At 49.1% G+C, this 25301-nt stretch overlaps 2 protein-coding genes across 2 annotated transcripts in view; both read left to right on the top strand.

Annotated features, from left to right (window-relative positions):
• The first annotated feature begins 632 nt into the window (after window positions 1-632).
• C5H2orf72 (chromosome 5 C2orf72 homolog) lies at window positions 633-11766 on the top strand. Its single transcript, XM_066280697.1, has 3 exons — window positions 633-1273; window positions 4344-4457; window positions 8243-11766. The coding sequence occupies exons 1-3, from the start codon at window positions 676-678 to the stop codon at window positions 8380-8382; spliced, it is 852 nt and encodes a 283-aa protein (XP_066136794.1). The 5' UTR covers window positions 633-675; the 3' UTR covers window positions 8383-11766.
• A 6756-nt stretch (window positions 11767-18522) lies between these two features.
• PSMD1 (proteasome 26S subunit, non-ATPase 1) overlaps window positions 18523-25301 on the top strand; it is a 102794-nt gene continuing 96015 nt past the window's right edge. The window contains exons 1-3 of the mRNA XM_066280356.1: window positions 18523-18684; window positions 24082-24125; window positions 25134-25207. Of these exons, the coding sequence (XP_066136453.1) occupies window positions 18669-18684; window positions 24082-24125; window positions 25134-25207 (134 nt within the window). The 5' untranslated portion in view covers window positions 18523-18668. The remainder of the gene's footprint in view (window positions 18685-24081; window positions 24126-25133; window positions 25208-25301) is intronic.

The raw sequence follows: 25301 nt of genomic DNA, 5'->3' as shown, positions 1-25301 counted from the left end.
TTTATACCCCTAGCGCCAAGGGCAGTGCCCTGCCTGTAACAAGGGTTTGTTGAAATAAATGCTAATGGCTCAAAAGGTGAGTTAAGTGGCAGAAGTAATAGAAGAAACCCCTGGTTCCTGGTTTTTCTCACCTTCTTACCCCCTTCTCTGGTGCCCACCGCCACCACCTCAAAGCAGCACAGCTAGGGCCGGGACCTGACTCTAGAATTCCTGTCCCAAAACCATGTGGACTTCTCAGACATATCTGCTCCGGGTCTCAAAACGATCTAACTTGTGAGGGTATATTTGTTCACATGATAATTTTCTGGGTTCCTCCCCGTTTTGCTGCCCCACACCTAGTAGGTGCTCAATAAGTATTTGTTGGATGGATGGGTGAGTGGGTGGATGGATGGATGGATGGAGGGAAGGAGGGAAGGAGGGATGGGCAAGCGAACACACGGCTCAGACCCCCACCCTCCAACCCACCCTGGTCTGCCGCATGCATTGCAGGAGGCGCCACCTTGGAGGGCTGGGGAGAAAGCCCCTGCCCTCTGCCCGCTGCCCAGCTGCAGCGCTGACGGCTGGTCCGCCGGCTGGGGGTCGGGCCGGCACAGCCCTCGGGGGCGTGTCCTCCCGGGGCCGGGCACCACAGCTCGGAGAGGCCCCAGCGGCGCCCGCAGAGGCCGGGCGGCGAGCATGGAGCGCGAGCTGGAGGCGCTGGCGGCGCGGCCCGCGCTCCCGGCGGAGCCCCCCTTCCGGGCGCTCGTGGAGGCGGCGGGTGGGCGCGGGCAGGTGCTCCTGGTGGGCGAGCTGTGGGAGCGTGAGCAGAGCCGCGCACTGCTGCGGGACTTCGCGCGGGCGCTGTTCCCGCCGGAGCCCGCGGCGGGCAAGCCGAGCGCCGCGGGGGCCGAGGGCGCCGAGACCCGGGCGCCAGGGGCGCCGGGGCCGGCGGGGGCGCGCGCGATCCGCTCGCCGCTCGTCCTCGCGCTGTGCCGCGCGGAGTCGCTGGCCGCCCGAGAGCCACGGCGCCGCTTGCGGGAGATGCTGCGGGACGTGCGCGACCGACGAGTGTCGGGCGCCGCGCTTGTCGGAGTGCTGGTGACTGAGGCCGCGCCCGAGGACGCGGTGGCGCCGGAGCTGCGGCTCCTGGAGACGCTGCTGCGCACGGTGTTCGGCCGCCAGGCAGGGGGCCCGGTGCAGGCGGCCGTCTACTGCCCGGGCCACCCCGCCTCCAGCCTGGCGGTCCAGACGGCCGCCAGCAGGGCCCTGCAAGCCGCTAGGGCCGCGCGACCAGGTGAGGGGGTGTGAGGCCCGGGAGGGCGCGGGCGGGTGGCACTGGGGGCAGTTGCCACTCTTTAGGCCAGCCCCTCTTTGGTCCACCGAGGTAAACCGAGGCCCCACGAAGGATGGTCCTGGGCTTTGACCCTCCCAGCTACCGCAGAGCAGACCCCGCGCCAGGGGTTGGGTCTGTCCGGGGACGATCCTGAATGCGTGGGAGACGAGCTCAGGAGAGCCGAGGGGACGTGCAGAAGACAGGGGGATCGGTGGAGGGACAGGCTTGTCCTGGGCTGGTCACAGATCTGGGAGCTGGTGGGAAAGGGGTGGGGGGAAGTGAGAAAGCTTTAGGTTTCACAAGTTTCACGGCGGGATGAGGACCGAACCCGGGTCGGGGGGAGGGAGTTGGCGGTGCCAGGAGCTCCTAGGACGCTGCGCTGCTAGGAAACCGAAGATGCGGGAGACTTGTGTGTGGGCGCCGCTGGGTCATAGGAAGAGGGCGAGGAACAGATGCGGGACTTGGAGGGGTGGGGAAAGGGTGTGAGGGACTGACCGAAGGCGCAGAATTTTCTAGTCCCTCTTAGCCACCCACCCTGTTTGTGCAACTGCTGCACCTCCCTCCCTTCCTTGCTTCTTGCACCCTCCCCTGAAGTGTGGGTAGGAAAGTGGGGGTCTTTTTCTGCTGCCATCCTCAGAAGGGTGGGAATCTTCCCCATCCCGTACACAAGGTCTTCCAGGAGCTTTCCAGTGCCCTCGGATTAAAATACAACGTGAAGTACAGCCCATCCAGCAAAGCCAGGCGTTGCAGGGACGTTCTCCTGCAGCCCTGCTCCCTCTATGCCCGGCCCCCCTTTTCTCCAAGCCCCCGAGCCTGCCCTCCAGCCCCTGCCAAGCCTTGTTATGAAGACAGAGGCTATTCTCTGCCTCCCTGGGCACTGCCGTGTTAATCAGCAACCCAGAGATACCAGACTTGCAGAGGGCCTTGTCCAGCAAAGAGACCTGGTCCTTTGATGTCTAAGACCTACCACCTGCCAGCCTGGCCTGCCTGGGTGAAGGCCATCCATCTCAGCTGTGGAGCCTGCCCTAACCATCCCCACCCCTCCCTGCCCACAACCCCATTCTGCTGTGTATGTGAGGAATCCAGCTAAATATGAAACTCCACAACCTGTACCCTGAAAGTCATGGGGAATGTCCGGAGGTGGATTGTCATTCTGATTGTTGATGCTAGACTATTCACTCACTGTCCTGGCCCCATGTGAAACTATTTTCAGCCCCCCCCCCCCCCCGCCCTTCATGAACTGGTGTCTAGAAAACTCCCTGGGCCCATAGTTTCTTAGCGCTCCCCGTTCCCAGGGACTAGCTTTTAATTCCCCAGAGCCAAGCCTGCTCTGGCCTCCTAAGCTTTTGTACACACAATGCAGTTGCCTGGAATGAAAAGCCTTTTCTTTTATTCCTTCCCTTCACCTGCCCAACCCCATCTCATCATTCAGACCGGGATTTACTCCTTCAGGAAGCCTTCCTTAACACCCCCCCACCCACCCACACACACACACACACACACACTCCTTTGCAAATTCAAAAGTGAAATTTCAAAACCTACCTCTGCTCTCTAATCTCTTACCACAGGGTTCTGACACTTTCCCTTATGAGTTAAATCATAATCCCATTTCCCAGCACCTGGCTGGCACGCAGAATTCTTGCCTCTTTGTAAACACTGAATCAATCTCTGCTACCTTAAACTCATTCCTACTTTTATAAAAACACACCAAATAATATGGACGAAAGGTCACGAGTGTAATTCTAACTCGTGTATTCATTTCTTCTGGGATTTTGCGGTGGGCACCACCAGACGTTCTTATTACTGAGGTTTTGCTAGCAATTGCGTCCAGCTTTTTAAAGTCTCCCGATTTCCTTCCTTACTGCCTCGTAGATATTCATATACTTTTAGGTTGGCTGCCTCTTGGCATGCCCTTTTACCCAGTTTATGCCTAATCCAGCTAGCTGCCTTTGTGTTGAAAAACTAAGAATCTGGTCTTGTTAGAACTGGGGACAAATTAAGAGTGCATAAGCCCCGAGTAAAGAAAAATGAATGAGGATTTTCTGTGTTTTACTGCCCGGAGTCTTTAAAAAAAACAACAACTGCTGGAGCGACCTAATTCTGATGGTGGGGGCTCTCAGGTGATCCCCAGTGACTTAGGTGGTACTATTAATATAATACAGAAACGAGAATCAGCCTATGAGTGTTTTGGGCGTGATTATCAGAAAAGATGAAGTCTATTCCTGTTAAGAAATAGTTTGAACTAAAAACCAGGGGGAATTACCGCTCCTTGAGTATTTTCTTTGGTGCCTTGTAATTGTAATTCATTTCATGCCATTCTTTTTTCCTTTTTTTTTCCCCCTCGTATTTTTCCGAAGTTAGAAGCGGGGAGGCAGACAGACTCCTGCAAGTGCCGGACAGGGATCCACCCGGCATGCCCACCAGGGGGCAGTGATCTGCCCATCTGGGGTGTTGCACCGGTGTTGCCGGAACCATTCTAGCACCTGAGACAGAGGCCATGGAGCCATCCTCAGTGCCCAGGCCAACTTTGCTCCAATGGAGCCTTGGCTGCGGGAGGGGAAGAGAGACAGAGAGGAAGGAGAGGAGGAGGGGTGGAGAAGCAGATGGGTGCTTCTCCTGTGTGCCCTGGCCAGGGATTGAACCCGGAACTTCCACACGCCAGGCCGACACTCTACCGCTGAGCCAATCGGCCAGAGCTCCATGTCATTCTAGTCACCATCGTTTCCCCAGCATGGCCCGGGAGCCACGTCTAGGGTGGAATCATGAAGCTGCTAAATGGAGGCGAAGGAGAGGGAGATGGGAAAAACCTACACCCTACAGTTTTTGTGAGGATGAAATGAATCAATTCTGTTCTTTTTTTTTTTAAGCACAAAAACTCTACCTCATTTTGCAAATCAGAATCTTTGGTTTTAATCAGACAGTTGAAACTAGGGCAGTTGACAGTTGAAGCTCTTGGTTTGCTGAACAGAACGTCTGTGCCACGTCAAGCACCCTCTGACCCACTGTCTCTGGGACTTTGTGTTCCTTCTAGCGGAAGGAGCCTGGGAGAGACCCAACCTCCCGGCCTTGCTGGCATGCTTCTCCTGGGGTCCCTGGAGCCGGGGAAAGGACCCGTATGCCACCTCCCCCAGTCGCCCAGCTCACGGTGAGTGTGTCGCCTTCCTGACCTCCTGGGATCTGAGGGCCGGGTTCTTGGGATTATAGGAGTGGTCACATGCACATAGGGACATTAGGGAGAGAGAGGACTGACGTCCGTGGAGCACTAGCCATGGGTACAGGGTAGGAATAAGCAGTATGAGGGACCCCGCCACCAAGAAGCCAGCACACAGATGCAACCAACAGAGCTCTCGCCGCAGGAGTCCCGCCTAGTGAGGGCAGTGTGGGCAGAGCTGCTCTGCAGGCGTGGGCCAGGTGCGTGGTCTCACGGAGCAAATGACATCTGAGTGGAGGTGAGGGACATTTCTTAGAAATGGGAATATTTAAAGAGGGGGCATCATAAACAAAGGCTTGACGGCATGATGTCATGCTCAGAAAAGGGACCCCTGTGAAGAGCGCCAGGGGTGAGGTGCAGAAGGAGACAGGTGAGGGCTGGGGCTGAAGCAGAGAGTCGGAACCAGACGGGGACCCCGGACCCGAGTCTCAGAGCCAGTGAGCCACTGGCGATTTCTGAGCAAGGGTGTGGGGACGGACCAGGGGTGTGTTCAGAGATGTGGCGGGACTGGAGGAGCAGGGAGCCACCAGAGGCAGGGCCCAGCTAGGAGGGGGCTAAGTAGTCTCAGGAGGGACAAGGAGCATTCTGGACCCAAGGGAGACATGTTGGAACGGAGAGGAAGGAGCCTGTCAGCCCGGGAGCCATTTCTAAGGCAAGGGAGAAAGAAAAGGGAAAGACAGTGAGGTACACGAGGCACTCTGTAGGCTGAGTGTGCTGTGATCCAGACGGGACTTCCCATCATCTGCTGCTTAACCAGGAGGACACGTTCCGAGAAATGCATCTTAGGTGATTCTGTCGCTGTGCGAACATCACGGAGTGCACTCACGCACACCTGGATGGCCTAGCCCGCTGCACACCCAGGCTGTTTGGGAGAGCTTGTTGCTCCTGTGCTCCGAGCCTGTGTAGCACATTGCCATAACAACGACACAGGATTAAATCAAGAGCAAACGGTACAAGTAGAAAGCGTACACTCTAAAATCACATATAAGCAGTGTAGAAAACATAAACCAGTAGCGGAGTCGTCTATTAACATTATCGAGTCTTAGGTACTGTTCATACTTTTATGGGCTGCACCTTGATATGACTGGCAGCGGTGGGTTTGTTCACACCAGCATTGCCACCAGGCCATGGGAGTTATTATCTCATGGGACCACCATTGTATATGTGCTCGTCATTGACCGAAACGTTGCTATGGGACATGTGACTGTTCAGGGGAGCAGCTTGTAACCAGTTGAATATCCATGATCCCCCAAAGTGTTCTGAACAGTACAGCTTCATTACAGAAACGGTGAGCAGTGCTGTAAAATGAACTTTCATGGTGTCCCTTTTTAAAAGAGATCATTAGTTGATGTTATCAGTCTTCTATTGCCGAATAACAACTTACCGCAAACTTATTTGCGGCTTACAACAACACCTGTTCATTCCCTCACACTTTGCGAGGGTCAGGAGTCTGAGCGCAGCTTGGCTGGGCCCGCTTGTCAGTGCCACTCAAAGCTGCCGCAAGGTCGCGGGCTGCGTTCCCTGCTGGAACCTGGGTCCTCCTTCAAGCTCACGTGGTTGTGGGCCGAGTTCATTTGCTTGTCACTGGAGGACTGAGGTCCCTGCCTTCTGGGTGGCTGTCAGCTCCCAGCCCCCAGGTCCCTCTTCTCGCAGGCATCATGATGCTCCTTCAGTTGCTGGGGACTCTCTGGGCTTCTACAACGTAACTAAATCTCAGGAGTGATGCTTTGTCACCTTTGTCATAGAAAGTGCCCACATCAAGGGGGGGTGACTAGCTTATCACACCCACAGATCTCACCCACACAGGAGGGGGCTGTGCAGGGTGAGCACACCACAGGTGGGGGTTTCTGAGGCCATTTTAGAATTCTGCCTGTCACAGTCGAAAACTCCACAAAGGGACACATATTTTTTTTTTTTTTTTACAGGACAGAGAGAGAGTCAGAGAGAGAGATAGACAGGGACAGACACAGATGAAAAGCATCAATTACCAGTTTTTCGTTGTGACACCTTAGTTGTTCATTGATTGCTTTCTCATATGTGTCTTGACCGCGGGCCTTCAGCTGACCAAGTAACCCCTTGCTTAAGCCAGTGACTTTGGGTCCAAGCTGGTGAGCTTTGCTCAAACCAGATGAGCCCGCGCTCAAGCTGGCGACCCCGGGGTCTTGAACCTGGGTCTTCCGCATCCCAGTCTGATGCTCTATCCACTGCGCCACTGCCTGGTCAGGTGGGACACAGATATTTTTTTTTTTTAATTTTATTTATTTATTTATTTATTTTATTTATTCATTTTAGAAAGGAGAGAGAGAGGGAGAGAAGAGAGAGACAGAGAGAGAGAAGGGGGAGGAGCAGGAAGCATCAACTCCCATATGTGCCTTGACCAGGCAAGCCCAGGGTTTTGAACCGGCGACCTCAGCATTTCCAGGTCGACGCTTTATCCACTGCGCCACCACAGGTCAGGCGGACACAGATATTTAAAAGTCATTCAATTCTATCCATCACTCAAAGGTAAATACACATCCATATTCAGGGTGGACCATTCTGTCCATCTGTCTATCTGTATCTTCTTGTGCTATTTAAATTTTAATAAATTTACTCAATATAGTATATAAATCACCTGTGTCAGATATTTAAAATATTTAATTGGGAAAATGTTAACTTCGACCTCCATTATCATTTTGGTTGTATCTGGAAACTAAAGAAAAAAAATCGAAGGAAACTAAAGGAAAAAAAATCAAAGGAACCAAATTATATTATGTAAATCTTTGATAACTTCCCTCTGTAGCATGTTACAAATTGCTTCTCCTATAGATGGTGAATGTATGAGAAACAAATTGCACTAATAGACTATACATATGCACTTATAATACCTATAACAATATGGGAGTATATGTACATACTCCCATATTTACATGCATTTTTGGAGTCTGCTTTCTTCATCAATAATATACTATCACGGTGCTGTATTTCACGGCAATAACTATATCAGCAACATCTTTTATCTTTTTTTGTTTTAGATAATTGTAGATTCACATGCACTTGTAAGAAACCGTACAGAGAGATCCTGTACATACTTCTCCCAGTTTCCCCCAGTGGTAACATCTTGCAAAGCTATCGGGTGATATCTCAAGTGGGAGATGGACACTGAAACAATCCACAGATCTTCCGAGTTCCCCAGTATTGCTTGTCGTATGTGTTCCGTTCTATGGAACTACAGACATCATTTTGAATGCTTGAATCCAATTATGTGGGCTAGCCAGTTAATTTATCCAATGTCTTTGTTGGACTTTGACTCAGTTACGATGTAACTGATTTCAGTTCCAGGTAAAGAAACTGTGACTCAAACTAGAGGAAGCAGCAAGGGTGTTCATTATCTCACCTGAGAGAAGGTCTGGGTGGGTTCCTCGACCCCATTAGAGACTCCAGCTCTTTCCTTCTCTCTGCGGGGTTGTCCTGTCTTCCATCCTTTGTCTGGTAGCAAGATGCCTGCAGCACTTCCGCTAATTATTCCTAATTACTTCCTTAGGATAAAATTCTAGAAGTGGAATTAATGGGTCAAAGGGTATGTACATTTTTAAGGTTTTTGATGTGTATTTTGTTATCTGTGTGTGTGTGTGTTTTAAATAGAAACCACCAGGGCCAGTGTCCTCCCTGTCATTGCTAATGCACTCCCACACAGATTGTCTCCCGATGGTGAGCTGATTCCCTCTCTTCTGTTCCAGGTAACTTGCAGGAACCCGAGGACGGGCTGGCGCTGACGGCCATACTTCCCAACGGAGACTGTGAGGATCCAGGAAAGGGGTCGGGAGCCTGTGATGGGACTGTCCACACACCTGCTGAGCCCGGCGAAGACTCCAGATGAAGTCAAGCCCCCTCGCTGCTCCAACTCCGACCTGTATAGGCTGGGGTCTGGCTCCTTCTGCAGGCTGACCCAGGCCTCCTCGTTGACCTTGGGATGGCGGTCGCTGGAAAGGCCCCAGCTTCCAGGGGGCTGCCACATGGAGTCACCAGCAAAGCAGCAGGACTTACCAAGCTAAGCCGGACCTAGGAAAATGTGTCATCTGGAAACCTGCCCCCACCGCACATTTGGTCGCTCTGGTCACAGTGAGGTTGTTCTTTCTCTCTGTACCTTGGTTTCTCTGTGCCACGGAGACATGGTTGGCTACTTGGAGGCTCTGCGGTGCTGTGCCATCCCGTGGTTGTGCGCATGAGCATCCGTCATTTCAGGAGCATCTGGAAAGATCTCTGGACTGGAAGTCATCAGATTGGGGGGGAGGGGAGTCCTTGGACCTGTCACTCAACCAGGGGCCAGGCTACCCCTCCAGGCAGCACTGGAAGCACACGCGTGCATACGTGCGTGCGTGCGTGGGTGTGGGTGTGTGTTGGGAGGGTCATTTTGTGCGGTGGCCCTGGCACTTAGTGGACATCTCACATTGTGGAGGACAATCTCCAATAGCACAGAATTGTTCCACTCAAAAGGCCAGGAACTCTGGATGAGCCAGTCTCTTCTCCCTGTCAACTTCTAGGAGAGTCCCCTTAGAGCAGAGAGGGCTGACCCTCCTGGGATCTTGGCTCCTGAGCAAGCCGGAATATAGCCTGCACTGCCCCCTGGGGACTGGGAGGTGGAGAGGCAAGATGCTCTGTGTGCCGCAGGCCCAGACAGGAGTAGCCCTGCACACCCGTGAGAAGAAAGGGCCCTCTTTCTTCCTCGTGTTGACCTCGACTTTCTGTGCCAAGTCTTTTGAGAATAAGAAAGCTGGGAACTGTCCATGGCAACAAACAGAAAATTAGGCTATGGATTAGTACCAAGACATAGGACGTGCCCTTAATCTCAGGTCCTAACCCAAGGTCAAAGCCAGCCCAGCCCAGACCTGCCGAGTGCCTGAATCCTTTTTTCTCTACCTATGAGTCAGACAGGGTCAATGGTGTTCCCCTAAAAGCCGGGAAGCCTGTCTGTTCACGCAGGGATGAAATTCTGTATTACCTCCCTTCCTCGCCTGCTCAGTCTTTGGAATGGCAAAGACAGCTCCTGATTTTCCCTAGAAGGAAGTACTGTCTACAGGAAGTAGCTCAGTTCATGCATGCGTGCGTGATTGACTCCGTGGACATGCAGTTGTGCCTACTGTTTGCCCGGCATTCTGCCAGGTGCTGCGTTAACTGCCTTGAGCTATTTCTGCTCTCTCTGTGATGGTGCCCGCATGTGGACTGGGACATCATGTGGTGGAGGGGCTCTGTGGTTAAGGAGGACCCCTCTGCTCTATGCCTCAGTTTATTTTCTGCAATAGGGGGGCTAATCCTTATTGGTGTGAGGGCAGGTAGGATAACACCTTACATGGGGTGGGTTGATGACATGTGTCATTCCAATAATGCAAAGCCAGCTCACCCACAGAAGGACCCCGATGACTTCCCCTGCACAAGAATGAACTCAATGAGTGACTTGATTTTGTTTTAAAATAGAGGGGCTGGTATTGTTGAAGCTGCTATGTTCTTATATGTATCCATTCATTTCTTTGTCATGATTTGGTTAGGATTTTATTATTTTGGTGGGGGGAGGGGCTTTTCTTTTTGTATTTTTCTGAAGCTGGAAACGGGGAGGCAGTCAGACAGACTCCCGCATGCGCCCGACCGGGATCCACCCGGCACGTCCACCAGGGGGCAATGCTCTGCCCATTCGGGGCGTCGCTCTGTCGACCAGAGCCACTCTAGCGCCTGGGGCAGAGGCCAAGGAGCCATCCCCAGCGCCCGGGCTATCTTTTGCTCCAATGGAGCCTTGGCTGTGGGAGGGGAAGAGAGAGACAGAGAGGAAGGAGAGGGGGAAGGGTGGAGAAGCAGATAGGCTCTTCTCCTGTGTGCCCTGGCCGGGAATCGAACCCGGGACTTCCGCACGCCAGGCCAACGCTCTACCACTGAGCCAACCGGCCAGGGCGGGAGGGACTTTTCTTAAGTTAGAAAATTGTCTAAGGCAGAAGTCACCAGGCAGCAGCCTCTGCTGTTTTTAAAAACCGATGAGTTCATTGCCAGTATTTGAAACCCGGGGGAAGGCACGTACAAAAGCTTCTTTTCTGGGTGGAGGGTGGGGTGTGCCGTGCCCTCACCTCCATTCCAGCTGTCATTCTAGCCCACCCACGCGTGAGCCCTTCTCCACCCCCAGCCCACCCTTTCCCACACTTTCCTCATATGTGCCCCTGCCTGGTTCTTGTCTTGGTGGGCATTTGAGTTTGCAAGCCCCTGGTGTAAAGGCTGGTTTGCACATTTTTTCATTACCTTCAGTATTTCCTGCGAATAGCGGAAGAGAGGTCTTTCTTGACAGATTTCCTGCCTCCTAACTGATAAAGATGGGACTGAGAGCCTTCCGGCCCATCGTGGCGGCCGTGAGACACGGCGAACATAAGCACCACCCTTACAGGCTCGTTGCAGTGTTCTAGCAGACAGCAGAAGATTTCGGTGCTGGGAGGAACCTTGGTAGCAGGACTCCTACAGGGACTGTTAGAAGGCCTGAAAGCTGAGGCAGGCCTGTCTGAGAGCGGAGGCCCCGGTAGGTCGGCGGTGCCGGGAGCCATTGGCAAGGGGCCTCCGGTCACGTCTGGGCTCTTGGGTACTAATATTTCTAACATGGGAGTTGTACTGCTTCTGACTTGAACTGATCATTCCTTAGATCTAATAAAACCAAACAGAACCTCACTGCTGTCTAGTCGAATACAGAATGGGTCTTCCCCTTTGCTCTCTCGAGGTGTTCCTTGCAGGAGCCCTATGGGAGCAAGGCTTCTGCAATGGGGCGAACCCCCGGAATAGTTTGGCCTGAAAGTCCCCCAGTCCTGCCCTGTGTGACATCTCCACAACTTGATTGTCTGGGGTAAATATGCACAATGGGATACTACTCAGCGTTAAGAAGTGATGACCCATTGCCGTTTACGACAACAAGGATGGACCTTGAGAACATTATACTGAGTGAAAAGAGTCAATCAGAAAAAGCTAAGAACCATGTGATTTCACACACAGGTGGGATATAAAAATGAGACTCATGGACACAGATAAAAGTGAAGTGGTTACCAGGAGGAAGGGAGTAAAGAGGGACAGATATACGGTGATGGAAAATGATTTATCTTTGGGTGATGGGCACACAACACACTCATTTGTTGTGCTGATTTGGAACTCCTGTTCACCTGAAATCTATGTACTCTTATTGATCAATGTCACCCCATTACATTTCATTTTTCTTTCTAAATAAAAAGTTCATTAAAGATTTTTTTAAAAGGTAGTATTTAGCCTGACGTGGCACAGTGGGTAAAACACTGACCTGGAACGCTGATGTTGCTGGTTCGTAACCCTGGGCTTGTCTGGTCAAGGCACATACGGGAGCAATTAGGAAGCAACTACAGCAACTACGAAACAACTTGGAGTTGATGCTTCCTGCTCCTCCCCCCTTTCTCACTCTCCTCTACAATCAAATAAAATATTTTTAAAAGTACTTTTAAAAAATATAGTATTTAACTTGGTATTGAATGGGGGTATACGCCTGTGCATATATGCACATTCTTTTTTGTTTTTCTGAGAGGGAGAGTAAGGGAGAGAGAGGAGAAGCATCAACTCATTGCTGAGCCACTTTTAGTTGTTCATTGATTGCTTCTTATATGTGCCTTGACCGGGGGGCTCGAGCTGAGCCAGTGACCCCTTGCTCAAGCCAGCGACTTTAGGCTCAAGCCAGCAACCTTTGGGCTCAAGCCAGTGACCTTGGGATCATGTTGATGATCCCACACTCAAGATGGCGAGCCTCAAGCCCGCGACCGTGGGACTCAAAACTGAGACCTCGGCGTCTCAGATCTGTGCTCTGTCCATTATACCACCACTTGTCAGGCTCTGTACATGTGCACATGTGTAACGAGATAAAATGGCCTGAGTCTCAGAGAGCCCTTTTATAATACTCTGTCACAGTCTTTCCTCTCTCAAAGGACGTGTCTCCAAGACTGACCACACAAGAGGGGTTCCTGGGTTTCAAGCCAAAACCAAGCAAACCTGCAAAGGCACCCAGGGCTGAGGCCTCCAAACCTGGGATCTAAACAAACCCCTTTACCCCAGACTGAGGACCAGGACACAGCCTCTCGGGGGAAGGTGGGTGACAGCCACTGTTCACCTGAAAGCAGTCTCTACTTCAAAGCGTAGCAGAACCGTATCGCAGGGCGGCCTCGTGGCCAGTTCCGGTGATACAAATCTGAGGCTTATTAAGCACTGCTCTGTGGCAGAACCTTGAAGAGAACACGTCCGCTCACAGCAGCCTTGCCAAAGTAGGTGGACCTGCCCCCTCTATGGCAGGGCTCGAGGTGACCGAACGGACCCAGCGCTGCTAATGGCAGAACACGGATTTGATTTGGAACTCCTGGCTCCGACGTTGGCTCTTTCCACCTCATCGTTCAAAAAGCAAGCCAGCCCGATTCTTGACAGTGGGCGGAGTCCTCCTAAGACCCAGGATTTAAATGCCAGGAAGCTAGGAGTTTGGGGTGTAGGGGGTGGGTGGTCACAAGTCCCACGCCCCTTCCTGAGTTCCTCGCCTTCTTTGGAGCATTGTGACCACTAGAGGGCGCCTCGCGGGTCTGGGAGATGCTCCCGCAAATCTTAGAACTCAATCCTGTCCAAAGTGGACACACTGGCAAATAAAGCGCCTGCTCGCGGTGTGCTCCCTTCACCCTCACAGAGGCCCTGCCAAGCCCATACCGGTGTGAGCCCACTGCTGTCCTCCTTTGGGCTCTGAGACGTTTTATGTTACTCCTAAAATTGGAAGGAGGTAGTTGTTTTTAAGCAGCACTGGGTAAGAATTCTTTCTGTGATTTTACTATGTCTTAAATCCTCTCTGAAAATAAATAGAAGTTGTTTTAGAGTCTTGGAGAGGGCAGGGGTTTCCGAGACATTAGTCTGAGTTCTAGCTTGTGTCATAACTAACTGACCCTGTGTTCATCCATTTGGCCAACAAACATTTATTGCAGGGGTCCCCAAACTATGGCCCACGGGCCACATGCGGCCCCCTGAGGCCATTTATCCGTCCGGTCCCTGTTGCCACAGCTCGCAACAGCCTTGACCTGTCTACCCTCTCACGATTCCTGGGTCCATTCTTCACAGGCAGCCAGAAGCACTACTGAAAATAAGGAAGATAAGGACTCTCTCCTCCAAGGTCCTCCAGGGCTTTCATCCAGCCCTACTCACCCTCCATCTTTATGTCCCTACCCTCTGTGCTGGCACTTCCGGAAAGGGCACCTCTTTCATTGGTGGTCAGTGAGAGGAGCACATTGACCATCTCGTTAGCCAAAAGCAGGCCCATAGTTCCCATTGAAATACTGGTCAGTTTGTTGATTTAAATTTACTTGTTCTTTATTTTAAATATTGTATTTGTTCCCGTTTTGTTTTTTTACTTTAAAATAAGATATGTGCAGTATGCATAGGGATTTGTTCATAGTTTTTTTTTATAGTCCGGCCCTCCAACGGTCTGAGGGACAGTGAACTGACCCCCTGTATAAAAAGTTTGGGGACCCCTGATTTATTGAGTACTTATTATGTTCCTGATATTGTGCTAGTTACTGCGATGAATAAGATATGGCCGTGTTCTTGAGTACTTCCCGATTCAGTACTGACATGGGCAAAGAGAGATGACTATAGCTGTAGTGGGGTAAAGGCTGTAGGGGAACACATGGTGGAGTAGTCAAGGAAGGCTTCCCGGAGGAGGTGCTGCTTGACTGGGACTCAAAACCAGGCATATTAGACAGAGGTGAGTGGGAGATAGCCTTGAAGACAGAAGGAAGAGCAGGTACCAAGGTCAGAGACAAGGTACATAACCCCATGGCTAGTCTGGGAGTCACAATGGTTCTGGTTGGGTGGAGTGTGGCATGCCAGCACAGAGGGTAGGGACATAAAGATGGAGGGTGAGTAGGGCTGGATGAAAGCCCTGGAGGACCTTGGAGGAGAGAGTCCTTATCTTCCTTATTTTCAGTAGTGCTTCTGGCTGCCTGTGAAGAATGGACCCAGGAATCGTGAGAGGGTAGACAGGTCAAGGCTGTTGCGAGCTGTGGCAGCTGGGAAAGAAGAGGGGGGAGTGACCGGTGAGTAATGGAGAGACATGGGAACTGGGCTGGTGTGAGAGACATTAGGGAGACCAGATGTGGTGCAGATCATCATGGGTATGTCCCAGGGTCGTGCTTCAGTAGCTGATGGACGCCCTTCATCACACTAAGAGCAAGGCAGGAGGCACGCAGGGGAGCAGGAGGCACAGACAAGTGTGTGCAGCTTGGAAGTCGTAAGGCGCACCAAGCAGAGATGTCTGGTAGCTGTGTGAGTCCTGCGCTCCAGAGAGAGGGCAAGGCTGCAAGGGCGCAGTACCACCTGTGGACGCAATCAGAGGCATCACTCTCTGCCAGGGAGCACAGGGAGTGAGCAGACGGCTGTGGATAGAAACACAGAAGAGCGAAGCAGAAGAATAGAGCTCAAGATGGGATTGAGGGTTTCAAGGAGCAGAGGCAGTGGTCAGAGTTGAGTTTTAAAAGACTTGTTCTGATGGAAGAGTACAGAATGGGATGGAGAGGGAGAAGCCACAGGTGTGGGACAGCCATTCAGGTGGGAGGAGGAGCTTCCCCAAGGAAAGAGGGGCTTCTCATAAGGTGGCAGCCATTACAAGCACAGCATCCAAGCCAGAGACGTGAATGTCCTCCTACAGAAAGTGTCTTCTCTTTGAAGAGCAGAGATGACAAACTGGCCACCTTTCCATTGTAAAGCATTTTGAATTGTCAACATTTATTTATTTAATTTTTAAAATTGTATTAGCTTTTAGTACACAACATAAGGATTTGGTATATGTACATACTAGAAAGCCCGGCGGTCATACGAAATGACCGCTGTTCTAGATATTATAAATTGTAATTAAAATGATTTGTGCAAAGGTGTCTGCTAATTCAAACTGAATTACCCAGGGCAGGTGGCGAGGACGCCCCTTTTCTTAGTACCCCACGGGGTTTCCCCCTTCTACTTGCTTAATTGTTTAAAGTAGAGTGCAATGAGGGAAACCACTGGCGGTACATTTCTCAAGAGCCACCGCTAGCTCAATAAATAAAGGTGATTTAAATAATAAAATGTTAATGCACATGTCAAAGATCTCTTTGTACACAACATTTCTTGTGTAGATCTTTCCATCATTTTTAAGCTCGCCTTGCAGAGGACCATCAATTATTTTTAATTTTACGCCCATTCTTTCATGAACTCTTGAACAGGCAACATAAAGTTGACCGTGTCCAAATGCATTTGCTCTGCGACTGAAGCAAGCCTTGTCTTTCTCTGCTCAGTGGTTTCTTTTTGTTGAGAAAGCCGTTTTTGTGCAGCTTTAGCTCCTTTTCTCTCCTCTTCAGTGCTGTATTTTCTAGGAGGCATTCTTAAAAGAAATTACGTTAAGACGTAGTTTTTATGTAAAACAGATGATTGCCAATGCAAACAAATGTTCACCTTCCCCCTGATCCGCTCAATTTGCGTTCAGCCATGGCAACTTCCCCCCATTGGCTAGTACAGTTACGCAAGCAACCAATAAGCTATCGGCGACAAACAGACACTTAAGCCGCATATAGTAAAGATTGCAAAGTGATCACCACAGTAAGTTTAGTTAACATCCATTACTACAGTGGCCCCCAACCCCCAGGCCGCGGACCAGTACCGGTCCGTGGGCCATTTGGTACCGGTCCACAGAGAAAGAATAAATAACTTACATTATTTCCATTTTATTTATATTTAAGTCTGAATGATGTTTTATTTTTTAAAAATGATCAGATTCCCTCTGTTACATTCGTCTAAGACTCATTCTTGACGCCTGTCTCAGTCACGTGATACATTTATCCGTCCCACCCTAAAGGCCGGTCCGTGAAAATATTTTCTGACATTAAACCTGTCCGTGACCCAAAAAAGGTTGGGGACCACTGCGTTACTACACATAGTTACAATTTTTCCTCTTGTGGTCAAAACCTTTCAGATTGACTCTTGAGCAACTTTCAAATATGCAACACCAATATTGTTCACTATACTCGCCAGGCTGTCCTTTATATCTCCAGGACTTACAACTGGAAGTTTATGAAGTTTGTACCTTTTGGTCATCTTCACTCTTTTGATCATCTTCACTCATTTTGCCCAAATTGCTAACATTGGACACTCATAAGACTTCACATGAAATTCCAACTTTTGGCTTTGCTTGTAAGAATCATAAATTCTTACAGCAACAGCCCTGCATTTTTGCAGGGCAACCCTGCAGGAGCTGAGTAGGCACTGCTGTCTACACGGGGCGTTCACTCTTCACTTTGTCACGGTCACCACCTCGCTAGGTGCCAGCTGCAATTCACCATCCTGCTGCGCTAGCCTTCTCCTCCTCTACGCCCGCTTCACTCCCTCCCATTACCTGCGGGCGTTTGTGATTCCTATAGTCGGGGAACGCGAGTATCTCTGTGAGGGATTGCCGGTCGCCTCTGCAATCTCACACTCCCAGACATTCAGTCTGTTTCAAGGAAGTGCCTTTCAGTCGGAGCTGCAGGTTCTTCAAAGGTGTTTAATCCATTTCATATATTTTAACAGCCATAGCTTAAGAATACTAGTTTTTCAAAAATTCACAGGTATACTCAAATGTATTATCAACCAAATTTTAACTCAACCACAAAACACTGACTTGTGCCTGTGGTAGATTGCAAGTAGCAAAAAGCCTTTGTCGATTCCAGGCTTAGCAAAAGGCTGAGTTCTCCCACCCCCCACCTCCATATTGGCTATGAAGCTGAGTATTTGCACCCACTTCACTTGCTTAAGTTGCTGGAAGCAATTTACATGCCCTTCCTCTCACCCTTTGTTTGTTCAGATGTTGGTTGATTTGACTTATGCATGGTGGGGGGATTCCTGTTTATGGTTCAGATGTGTGACTATATTAAAGACTTCCTTATTTGCATATGGCTATATAATAAAGCAAACTGGGCTATGGGGCTTTCGAATATTGCCATCAGCGTTGAAGAGGTCTCCCGATCCCATCCTCTTTTCTCGAGGAGTCTATTTTCTTAATTCTGCACCGTTCTCCCTCAGGATCCAGAATTTCTAGCTGTGCTGGTCCGTGGCATGTGCCCCCAGGTTACAGTGTTTTGATAAATAGCTTTAGTAATAGCTGTCCAATTAAAGTGCAAGACTAGTGGCTTAAAAATGCCATGATCTGCCATTAATATCTGTCAACGCTTTCTTAGCACTATTGAAGTAAATTGGCTATTGAAGCTGGTATAAGACTGCACAAGGTGATCCCAACTGCCGATCCAAATTTCTGAAGATATATTAAAAATCAAAAACCTGCTACTACGGAAGACAGAGGAAGCGGGCAGATGGAAAGCAAAACTAGAAGACTTTTTTTTTTCCTTTTTGGAACACTTTTCACTGTATATCTTTTTATACTTAACACTTTTCGACCATAAAAATATACAGTATTAACTATTCCAAACGTAAATAAAAACTTCCATTGTTCAACATCATAATAAAGTGATGATGGAGTCATTATAATAAAGCATTTCTGTGAGGATTTCTTTTGAAAACGGCCTCTGCTTTTCAACTTTTTTTTGTTATTATCACTTTTTAAAGAAAACACTCTTTGCTACATATCCTTAGCCCAAAGGCTTGGCTGGGTGAGCGCTTCAACCAGACCTCCCACGCAGCAGGTGGCGCTGCAAGCACCGTTTGCACTTCCTCTCAACACCCTTTCTCAGCAATGGCGGGTGACGGTGGGGGTCCTCTTTCTAGTGGTGGCCATGCTGAATCCTGACCCCAGGTGTGGATTATTGTCCTAACCCCGTGGGAACTCTGACCTCGAGAAGGGTTAGAGAGTAAAATAGAGCTCTCCATGCATTCTTCCGCGCGAGCTGGGGTGGCGGTGGCAGCGCGGAAGACGTAGGCTGGGGGAAAACTTGTGCCGGGCGGCAGGCGGGGCCGTGGACAGCCCCGGGGCGGACGGGGTCCTGGACGAGACGTGAGCCGGCGACCGGAGGAGGCGACTGACTGAGCAGCACACCCGGGCAGTGAGGAGACGCGGGAGAACCAGCGGGGTCTGAGCTGACAGATACACTGCCGAGCCGGGCCGGCCAGCGAGCGGGCGCACTAGTGCAGGGCGCAGCCATGATCACATCAGCCGGTGAGTGCCGCCGTGGCGGGCGCCAGAAGGGAGGAGCCGCGGCGCCGGCTTTTAGCTGAGTCAGGGCCGGTGACTGGGCACCTCCCGCCGGAGCGCCGGCCTGTTTAGCCGCTCACTGCCCGGGCCCCACCGCCGGGCCGGGGGCTGGCAGTCTGGCCGGGCTTCTCTGCGGGGCCCCGGGTCGCCCTCCGGCTCGGGGGAACCGTGCCAGGTCGCCCACCTCGGCGTCCCTCCCGCCACACCCCCATGCCCGCACTCGGGAGGGTGGGGGGCTTCCCGGGTCCTTCCTCGACCCCGAGGTTAGAGTCCCTTCATTCCAGCCCTCCCGACGGGGGCCACCGGCGCCCCGTCCTTCCTCGGCCCGCCCGGGATCGGGATGGGACGACCGACAGTGCGGGGTCAGCTCCCGCGCACGTTGCCCGGGTCCTGACTCGGCGTCCTTCTCCGCAGAGGGAAACGTGCGCTTCGGTTCGAGGCGGGGCGGCTCCGGCCGAGGGGGTCCGGGGGAAGCGCCCAGGGAACGTTTGGGTTCGGGGGTGACAGCCCTGAGGGCGGCGTTAGACCGAGAAGCGGGCTCGGTGTGGCGTGCTCTGAGGCTGGGTGCTCATCGGCGCTCTGCACGCAGAAAGCACGCATAGGTGTGCACACTCCTCACCGTCGCCTCCGAACGTTCGTGCAAAGCCCCTGGAGACGGGATGAACTGGAGACAGCAGGTCCACGTGGTGACGTTGAGACGCCCTCGCCGCGGATCGATGTGCTGAGAGCTGTCCACCGCCTCCGGGCCTTTTTCCCTTGCCTACCTGCCCGCCCCCCGCCCCTCTCTTTTCTCCTCCCGTTTTCCTCTCTTCTTGGCCCACGAGTGTTTTGTTGTAAACAGTGGGGGATCGGAAGACAGTAACTTGTCTTGGGAAGGAGCTCATGACCGTATTTTTATGAAGATTGCTTAGAGAAATGGGTGGAGATGTTGGGAGAGACATAAGTCTTTTTTCAGAGGTTTGAAGAGCTGTGGCCTGTACTTGGAATTAGATGTTTGTCTCCAAGAGATGAGTTTTAGTTTAATAAAAAGAAGAGCTATACCAGCCAGCTCTCTAAAGATAAAATAAGCACTGAGTGTCTTGCTACCTGTAAAGGAAGGCCGCCTTCGACTTCAAACCTGTCCATTAATTACCACTGCTTCCCTTGCCTAGGTTACCATAACAGCCTGGACAGTTCTATGCAGTCCATTCTCGTAGTAGTCCGAGTATTCTTTTTTAAACTTTCACCACGTGATATTATTTCTTTGCTTAAAATCCTCCAATTCTCTCCATTGTGTGCTTAGAGTAAAATCCAGACTTTTCACCAAAGACCTCATGACGTGCATTCTGGCTTGTTTTGTACTCCAGGCAGTCCTGGGTTCTGAAGGAGATTGGTTCTGTCGGTTTGTTCTTAAGTTGAATCTGTATGTAAGTTAGAACAGGTACATTTCCCTGTTAAATGCAGCTTAGAAAGCTGTTTGTCTTAAATATACTGCTTTTTACCTTTCTATGCATATAAATATTTAAACATTTTCAAATACAACCTTAAACAATTGTGGATGATGCAGAAGATGATGGACTTGCTAGAGAGGATGGGCCTGCGTTAGAGGGACCGGGTTTGGCTCTGCTGCTGGAGTCAGTTTCTTGAAGTAGACATCAAGGGAGGTTTGCACAGAGCTTTTATTTTTCTTCTTGTAAATGGCCCTGTAGCATCTCAGGCCTTCGGTGACTGTATGGTACACTTTGGGGAACCTCTCTGGGTCAGGATCTTGCTCCTCTAACTTTGCCATTCCGGCTTCAATGAGACAAAAAGCATCAGCTACCCTTCTGTAGAAACCTTTTCGGTTCTGGAGTTTCTACATCTCTGTTTTCTTCTCTAAAAGCTACCATCTGCTGCTCTGGTTCCATAAGGTCTTCACTGGTTAGTTCTTTGCCATGGGAGTCTAGTACCTCTATGAGATCATTTCCAGTGGTGTCCAACTGCAGTTGATTACCAATAGCCCTTAGGGCACCCCAGTCATAAGTACGAGTGGTACCTAAAGTGGATGTTTGTAACTTCGGAACTTACTGTACTCTCTTCCTCACTCACCACACCCTAATCATACTGGCCTTCTTTCTGTGTCTTCCTGGACTGTGTCACTTTCTCTCCTACCTAAGGGATCCTGCACATTCTGCTCCATCTTTCTAGATGCCTCTTCCTCGTGTTTCTCAGTCATTAGCTTCAGCTCCAATGTTAGCTTTTCCTGATAATTTTATTACAACATGCTGCCTCTTTCCCCCTTAGCTGTCCCCTCCCTTCATGACAGCCCTGTAATTACTTTGTTTACTTGTCTGATTACTGTCTTTCTCTCTGGTAGAATTTTGAGGGAGAGACTGTTGTTTTCATAGTTCTTGAAGCATTGCCTGTCAGATGGCAGAAGTTCAAAAGTACATGTTGAATAAAGAAATCAGTCTCTAGGAAATTTGTGTTGAGGCTGAAAGAGCCTTGGTGGGAATATAATACAGAGGATTTAAACCTATCCAGTATGTCAGGAGTAATGGTTTTTAGGTCCTGTCCTGAGATGCTGATGATAGCTATAAGGTGTATTTGTTACTATCATTTGTTACATTTACTGGATTATGTATCATCCTCTGCCTCAAACCTTTTGTCATCTTGTTTCCTGTTCCTTGGCTCATATTGGTTTAGGATCTGTCCCAGGTGCTAACCAGGCCAGCCACATGGTTCTGATGTGGGCTAGTCTGTTAATTCTTTCATTTACCCACTAGGCACTGAAAACACAGCCATGAATAAGAGATCAACATATACAGATGTTAAGTTTTTCAAGAGGCTTGACAAAGAAAGGGAGTGGAGAGATTGTGATAGGTGTTTGCTGGAGGGAGATGTGTGACAGAGTGGAATTTTGTTGGTTTGTTTTTGTTTTAACAACATAGGCACATAAAGAAAAAGTATGATAAAAAGCTTTAAAACAATAGTCTCCCCTTCTTTATCCCCAGAGGCAACCATTTTCAACTTTTAAGCTGTTTCTTCTGGGACATACCTCTATATTTGTAAATAATATCCAAATATTGTTATAAATTGATGCAACATTTTTAGATTATAAGATTTTTTTAGCGTGCTTAACCTTCCCTGTTCCCTGTTCCCTGTTCCCTCTACCACCATCTAAAGCAGAGTGCTGTGTTGTTTTTAAGATGGGAGCTATTAGAGAATGGACTGTACAGTATTTGATTTAGTTCTATGAACAGTGGTTTTGTTTCTAAGCCAGGACAACTTTGTAACAAATTAATTAAAAGTAAAATCAAACGGGAGAGTATAAAAGAATTTATCACTTCTTTTGGTAAAATCAATTCAAAACACATTATTGGTTGATGATAGGGAATGGGATAGCCTTTTCCATATTTTGATAAAGTGTCCTGCTATTTCCAGTCTGTGCCGCATTTAAAACATCCTCGTTTATCAGCTATTCTGCATCACAACTTTGCAGCCCTTCCCCACCGCCCTCCACTGATTTCACTCTTGAACCTGTCTTCTTTTCATGCTGTTGGTTTAGTCTCTGTTCTGGACTTGTCATACCAGCCTAGAGTACCACGAAGCTCTTTTTATCGCTTTTATGCTTTTAGAATAGTAGTATCCCCTAACTAGAACCATAGTATTGTTGTATTTGCTAAATTGTGTATCCTTTCATGTAAGACTAAGACTGCTGGAGCTGTTTGGCCAACCTACACTGATCAGTTAGAAATGGCTGTATTTCCTAAGTAAAGTTGCCTTGACACTTTTTAATTAAATCACAATTTCAACTGAAGAATGATTTTAAGACCTACATGGTGGCCCTGGCCAGTGGTTCAGTGGATAGAACGCCAGCCTGGCATTTGAATGTCCCAGGTTCGATTCTCGGTCAGAGCACTCAGAAGAAGCGATCATATGTTTCTCCCCTCTCTCCTTCTTCCCCTCCCACAGCCAGTAGTTCCATTGGTTTGAGCTTGGCCTGAGGCACTAAGGATAGCTCTGTTGGAGTGCATCCGCCTCAGATGCTAAAAATAGCTTGGTTCTCCAGCATCAGCCCCAGATGGGGTTTGCTGGGTGGATCCCGGTCCAGGAGCATGCGGGAGTCTGCCTCACTGTTCCCCACCACCACCTAAAAAAATAAAAAGACCTACATGGTATCAAAGAGACAATTTGGTTTACTTTATGGTCCAAAAACAGTTCCCATATCTTTTTTCTTTCTTTTTTTTTTTTGTTTTCATTTTTCTGAAGCTGGAAACAGGGAGAGACAGCCAGACAGACTCCCGCATGCGCCCGACTGGGATCCACCTGGCACGCCCACCAGGGGCGACGCTCTGCCCACCAGGGGGCGATGCTCTGCCCATCCTGGGCGTCGCCATGTTGCGACCAGAGCCACTCTAGCGCCTGGGGCAGAGGCCACAGAGCCATCCCCAGCGCCCGGGCCATCTTTGCTCCAACGGAGCCTTGGCTGCGGGAGGGGAAGAGAGAGACAGAGAGGGAAAGCGCGGCGGAGGAGTGGAGAAGCAAATGGGCGCTTCTCCTGTGTGCCCTGGCCGGAATCGAACCCGGGTCCTCCGCACGCTAGGCCGACGCTCTACCGCTGAGCCAACCGGCCAGGGCCCCATATCTTTTTTCTAATAGTATCTTTTGACCTATGACTGTATTCCAAGGAGCATTCTTTTAGAAGACAGTTTCCTTTACTTTTCAGTGTTAGTGCTAAAACCTCCAGGTCATATGGAAAACACTGTGCTTGGGTAGTTCAAGTCAGAATAAATAAGATTGCTCATCTAGCAAAGCCTAGGTTACTTGTGAGATGAAGGCGATTCCTTAATATAGGCATCTTGAAATAGTTAAAATAGTTTACTAATAAGTTAATGACTAATATTCCTTTCTTTTGTATATAACTGTATAACTGTTGGTATGTTTTGTGAATAATTATATTCTAAATTGTATGGGAAAGTTTTCTGTTTTGATCAGTAAGTTAGGCCTTTGATTTTCAAACTATAGTGAGCATCAGTATCACAAGGAAGGCTTATGGCCCCATTGTTGGACCCCATCCCCACAATTCCTGATTCAGTAGATCTGGGATGGGGCCAAAATGTTGCATTTTTAACCAGTTCCTAAGTAATGCTAATTTTATTAATCCAGTGGTCACACTTTGAAAACCACTGAATTAGGCAAAAAATGTTCTATATGCAGGGTTTGATAAGTTAATTCTTAAACTTTGAAATGTAAACCTTTATAGTTATAAAGAAAAACAATCCTTCCTTTAATGAAGTCACCCCTCAAAGGAATAATTATTTCCAACTATCATATGTTTTTGAGTAAGTCAGTTTCTCTCAGCATATATTTCATAATTGTGATCTACCTTTTGTCTTATAGCTGGAATTATTTCTCTTCTGGATGAAGATGAACCACAGCTTAAGGTATGAGTTGAAGAAAAATTAAGTAGGCTTAGTATGAATACTGTGAAGCTCTTTGAACTTAGTGCTGTCTGTATATTGTCCTTCATTAAAATCGCCATCCTGCCTGACCAGGCGGTGGCGCAGTGGATAGAGCGTCGGACTGGGATGCGGAGGAACCAGGTTCGAAACCCCGAGGTCGCCAGCTTAAGCGCGGGCTCATCTGATTTGAGCAAAGCTCACCAGCTTGGACCCAAGGTCGCTGGCTCAAGCAAGGGATTAGTTGGTCTGATGAAGGTCCATGGTCAAGGCTCATATGAGAAAGCAATCAATGAACAACTAAGGTGTCGTAATGAAAAACTAATGATTGATGCTTCTCATCTCTCTCCGTTCCTGTCTGTCCCTGTCTATCCCTCTCTCCGACTCTCGCTCTCTCTCTGTGTCTGTAAAATAAATAAATAAATAAATAAATAAATAAATAAATAAATGAAATCGCCATCCTGCCTGGCCTGTACCCAGCCATTGAAATCTAGCCCCAGAGGACAGTGTTTCGAGACCAATGACTGGGTTTCCCTAAAGGTGAACACAGCTAAGGCACGTAAACCTCAGTGTGGCTCCTGAACACCCCACCCCTTAGTTTGTCAACAGCACAGAAACTTGTTGCTTCTGTGTTACATATTATAAAATTATTTTTATTTAACAGAAGTTTGCAGTATATTTCAAGTAGCTCGAAAGACTTGAATTCATTTATATTCAAACTAGCAACTTAAGTCAGTTTTGTATATTCAAAAAAAGTATTCATGGTATTAAGGAATTGCATGATATGGTCATCTGATGTTTGATGGTTGAAAACAAAAAGGAAATGTGTAAAGCCAAGAGAAAATATAAGTCAGTTGGTAAATTTTTATATTTGTCATAGATTAAAAGTTTTAATAAATGTGAGTTTGGCTCTTGATTTGTTGGAAACTATTTTTTAAGGAAGTGTAATGGTGAGTGTGTCTCAAAATTGAATTTTGGTCTTATCTTCTACAGGAATTTGCACTACACAAATTGAATGCTGTTGTCAATGACTTCTGGGCAGAAATTTCTGAGTCTGTAGACAAAATGTAAGAGATTACTATATTTCTATAAGTTGGGATAAAGTAGATCAACTTAACTTATCTATAGATGTGGGTCATGTGGTGTATAAATTCATTTAGA

This window comes from Saccopteryx bilineata, chromosome 5 (genome assembly GCF_036850765.1).
Source record: "Saccopteryx bilineata isolate mSacBil1 chromosome 5, mSacBil1_pri_phased_curated, whole genome shotgun sequence".
NCBI classification, from domain to species: Eukaryota; Metazoa; Chordata; class Mammalia; order Chiroptera; family Emballonuridae; genus Saccopteryx; species Saccopteryx bilineata.
This window is presented reverse-complemented; position numbering and strand designations above follow the sequence as displayed.

Coding starts and splice junctions, on each gene's coding strand:
- C5H2orf72 (XM_066280697.1), top strand. CDS start 676: ATGGAGCGCGAGCTGGAGGCGCTGGCGGCGCGGCCCGCGCTCCCGGCG. Junction 1,274..4,343: donor CGCTAGGGCCGCGCGACCAG/GTGAGGGGGTGT, acceptor TGTTCCTTCTAG/CGGAAGGAGCCTGGGAGAGA. Junction 4,458..8,242: donor CCCCAGTCGCCCAGCTCACG/GTGAGTGTGTCG, acceptor CTTCTGTTCCAG/GTAACTTGCAGGAACCCGAG.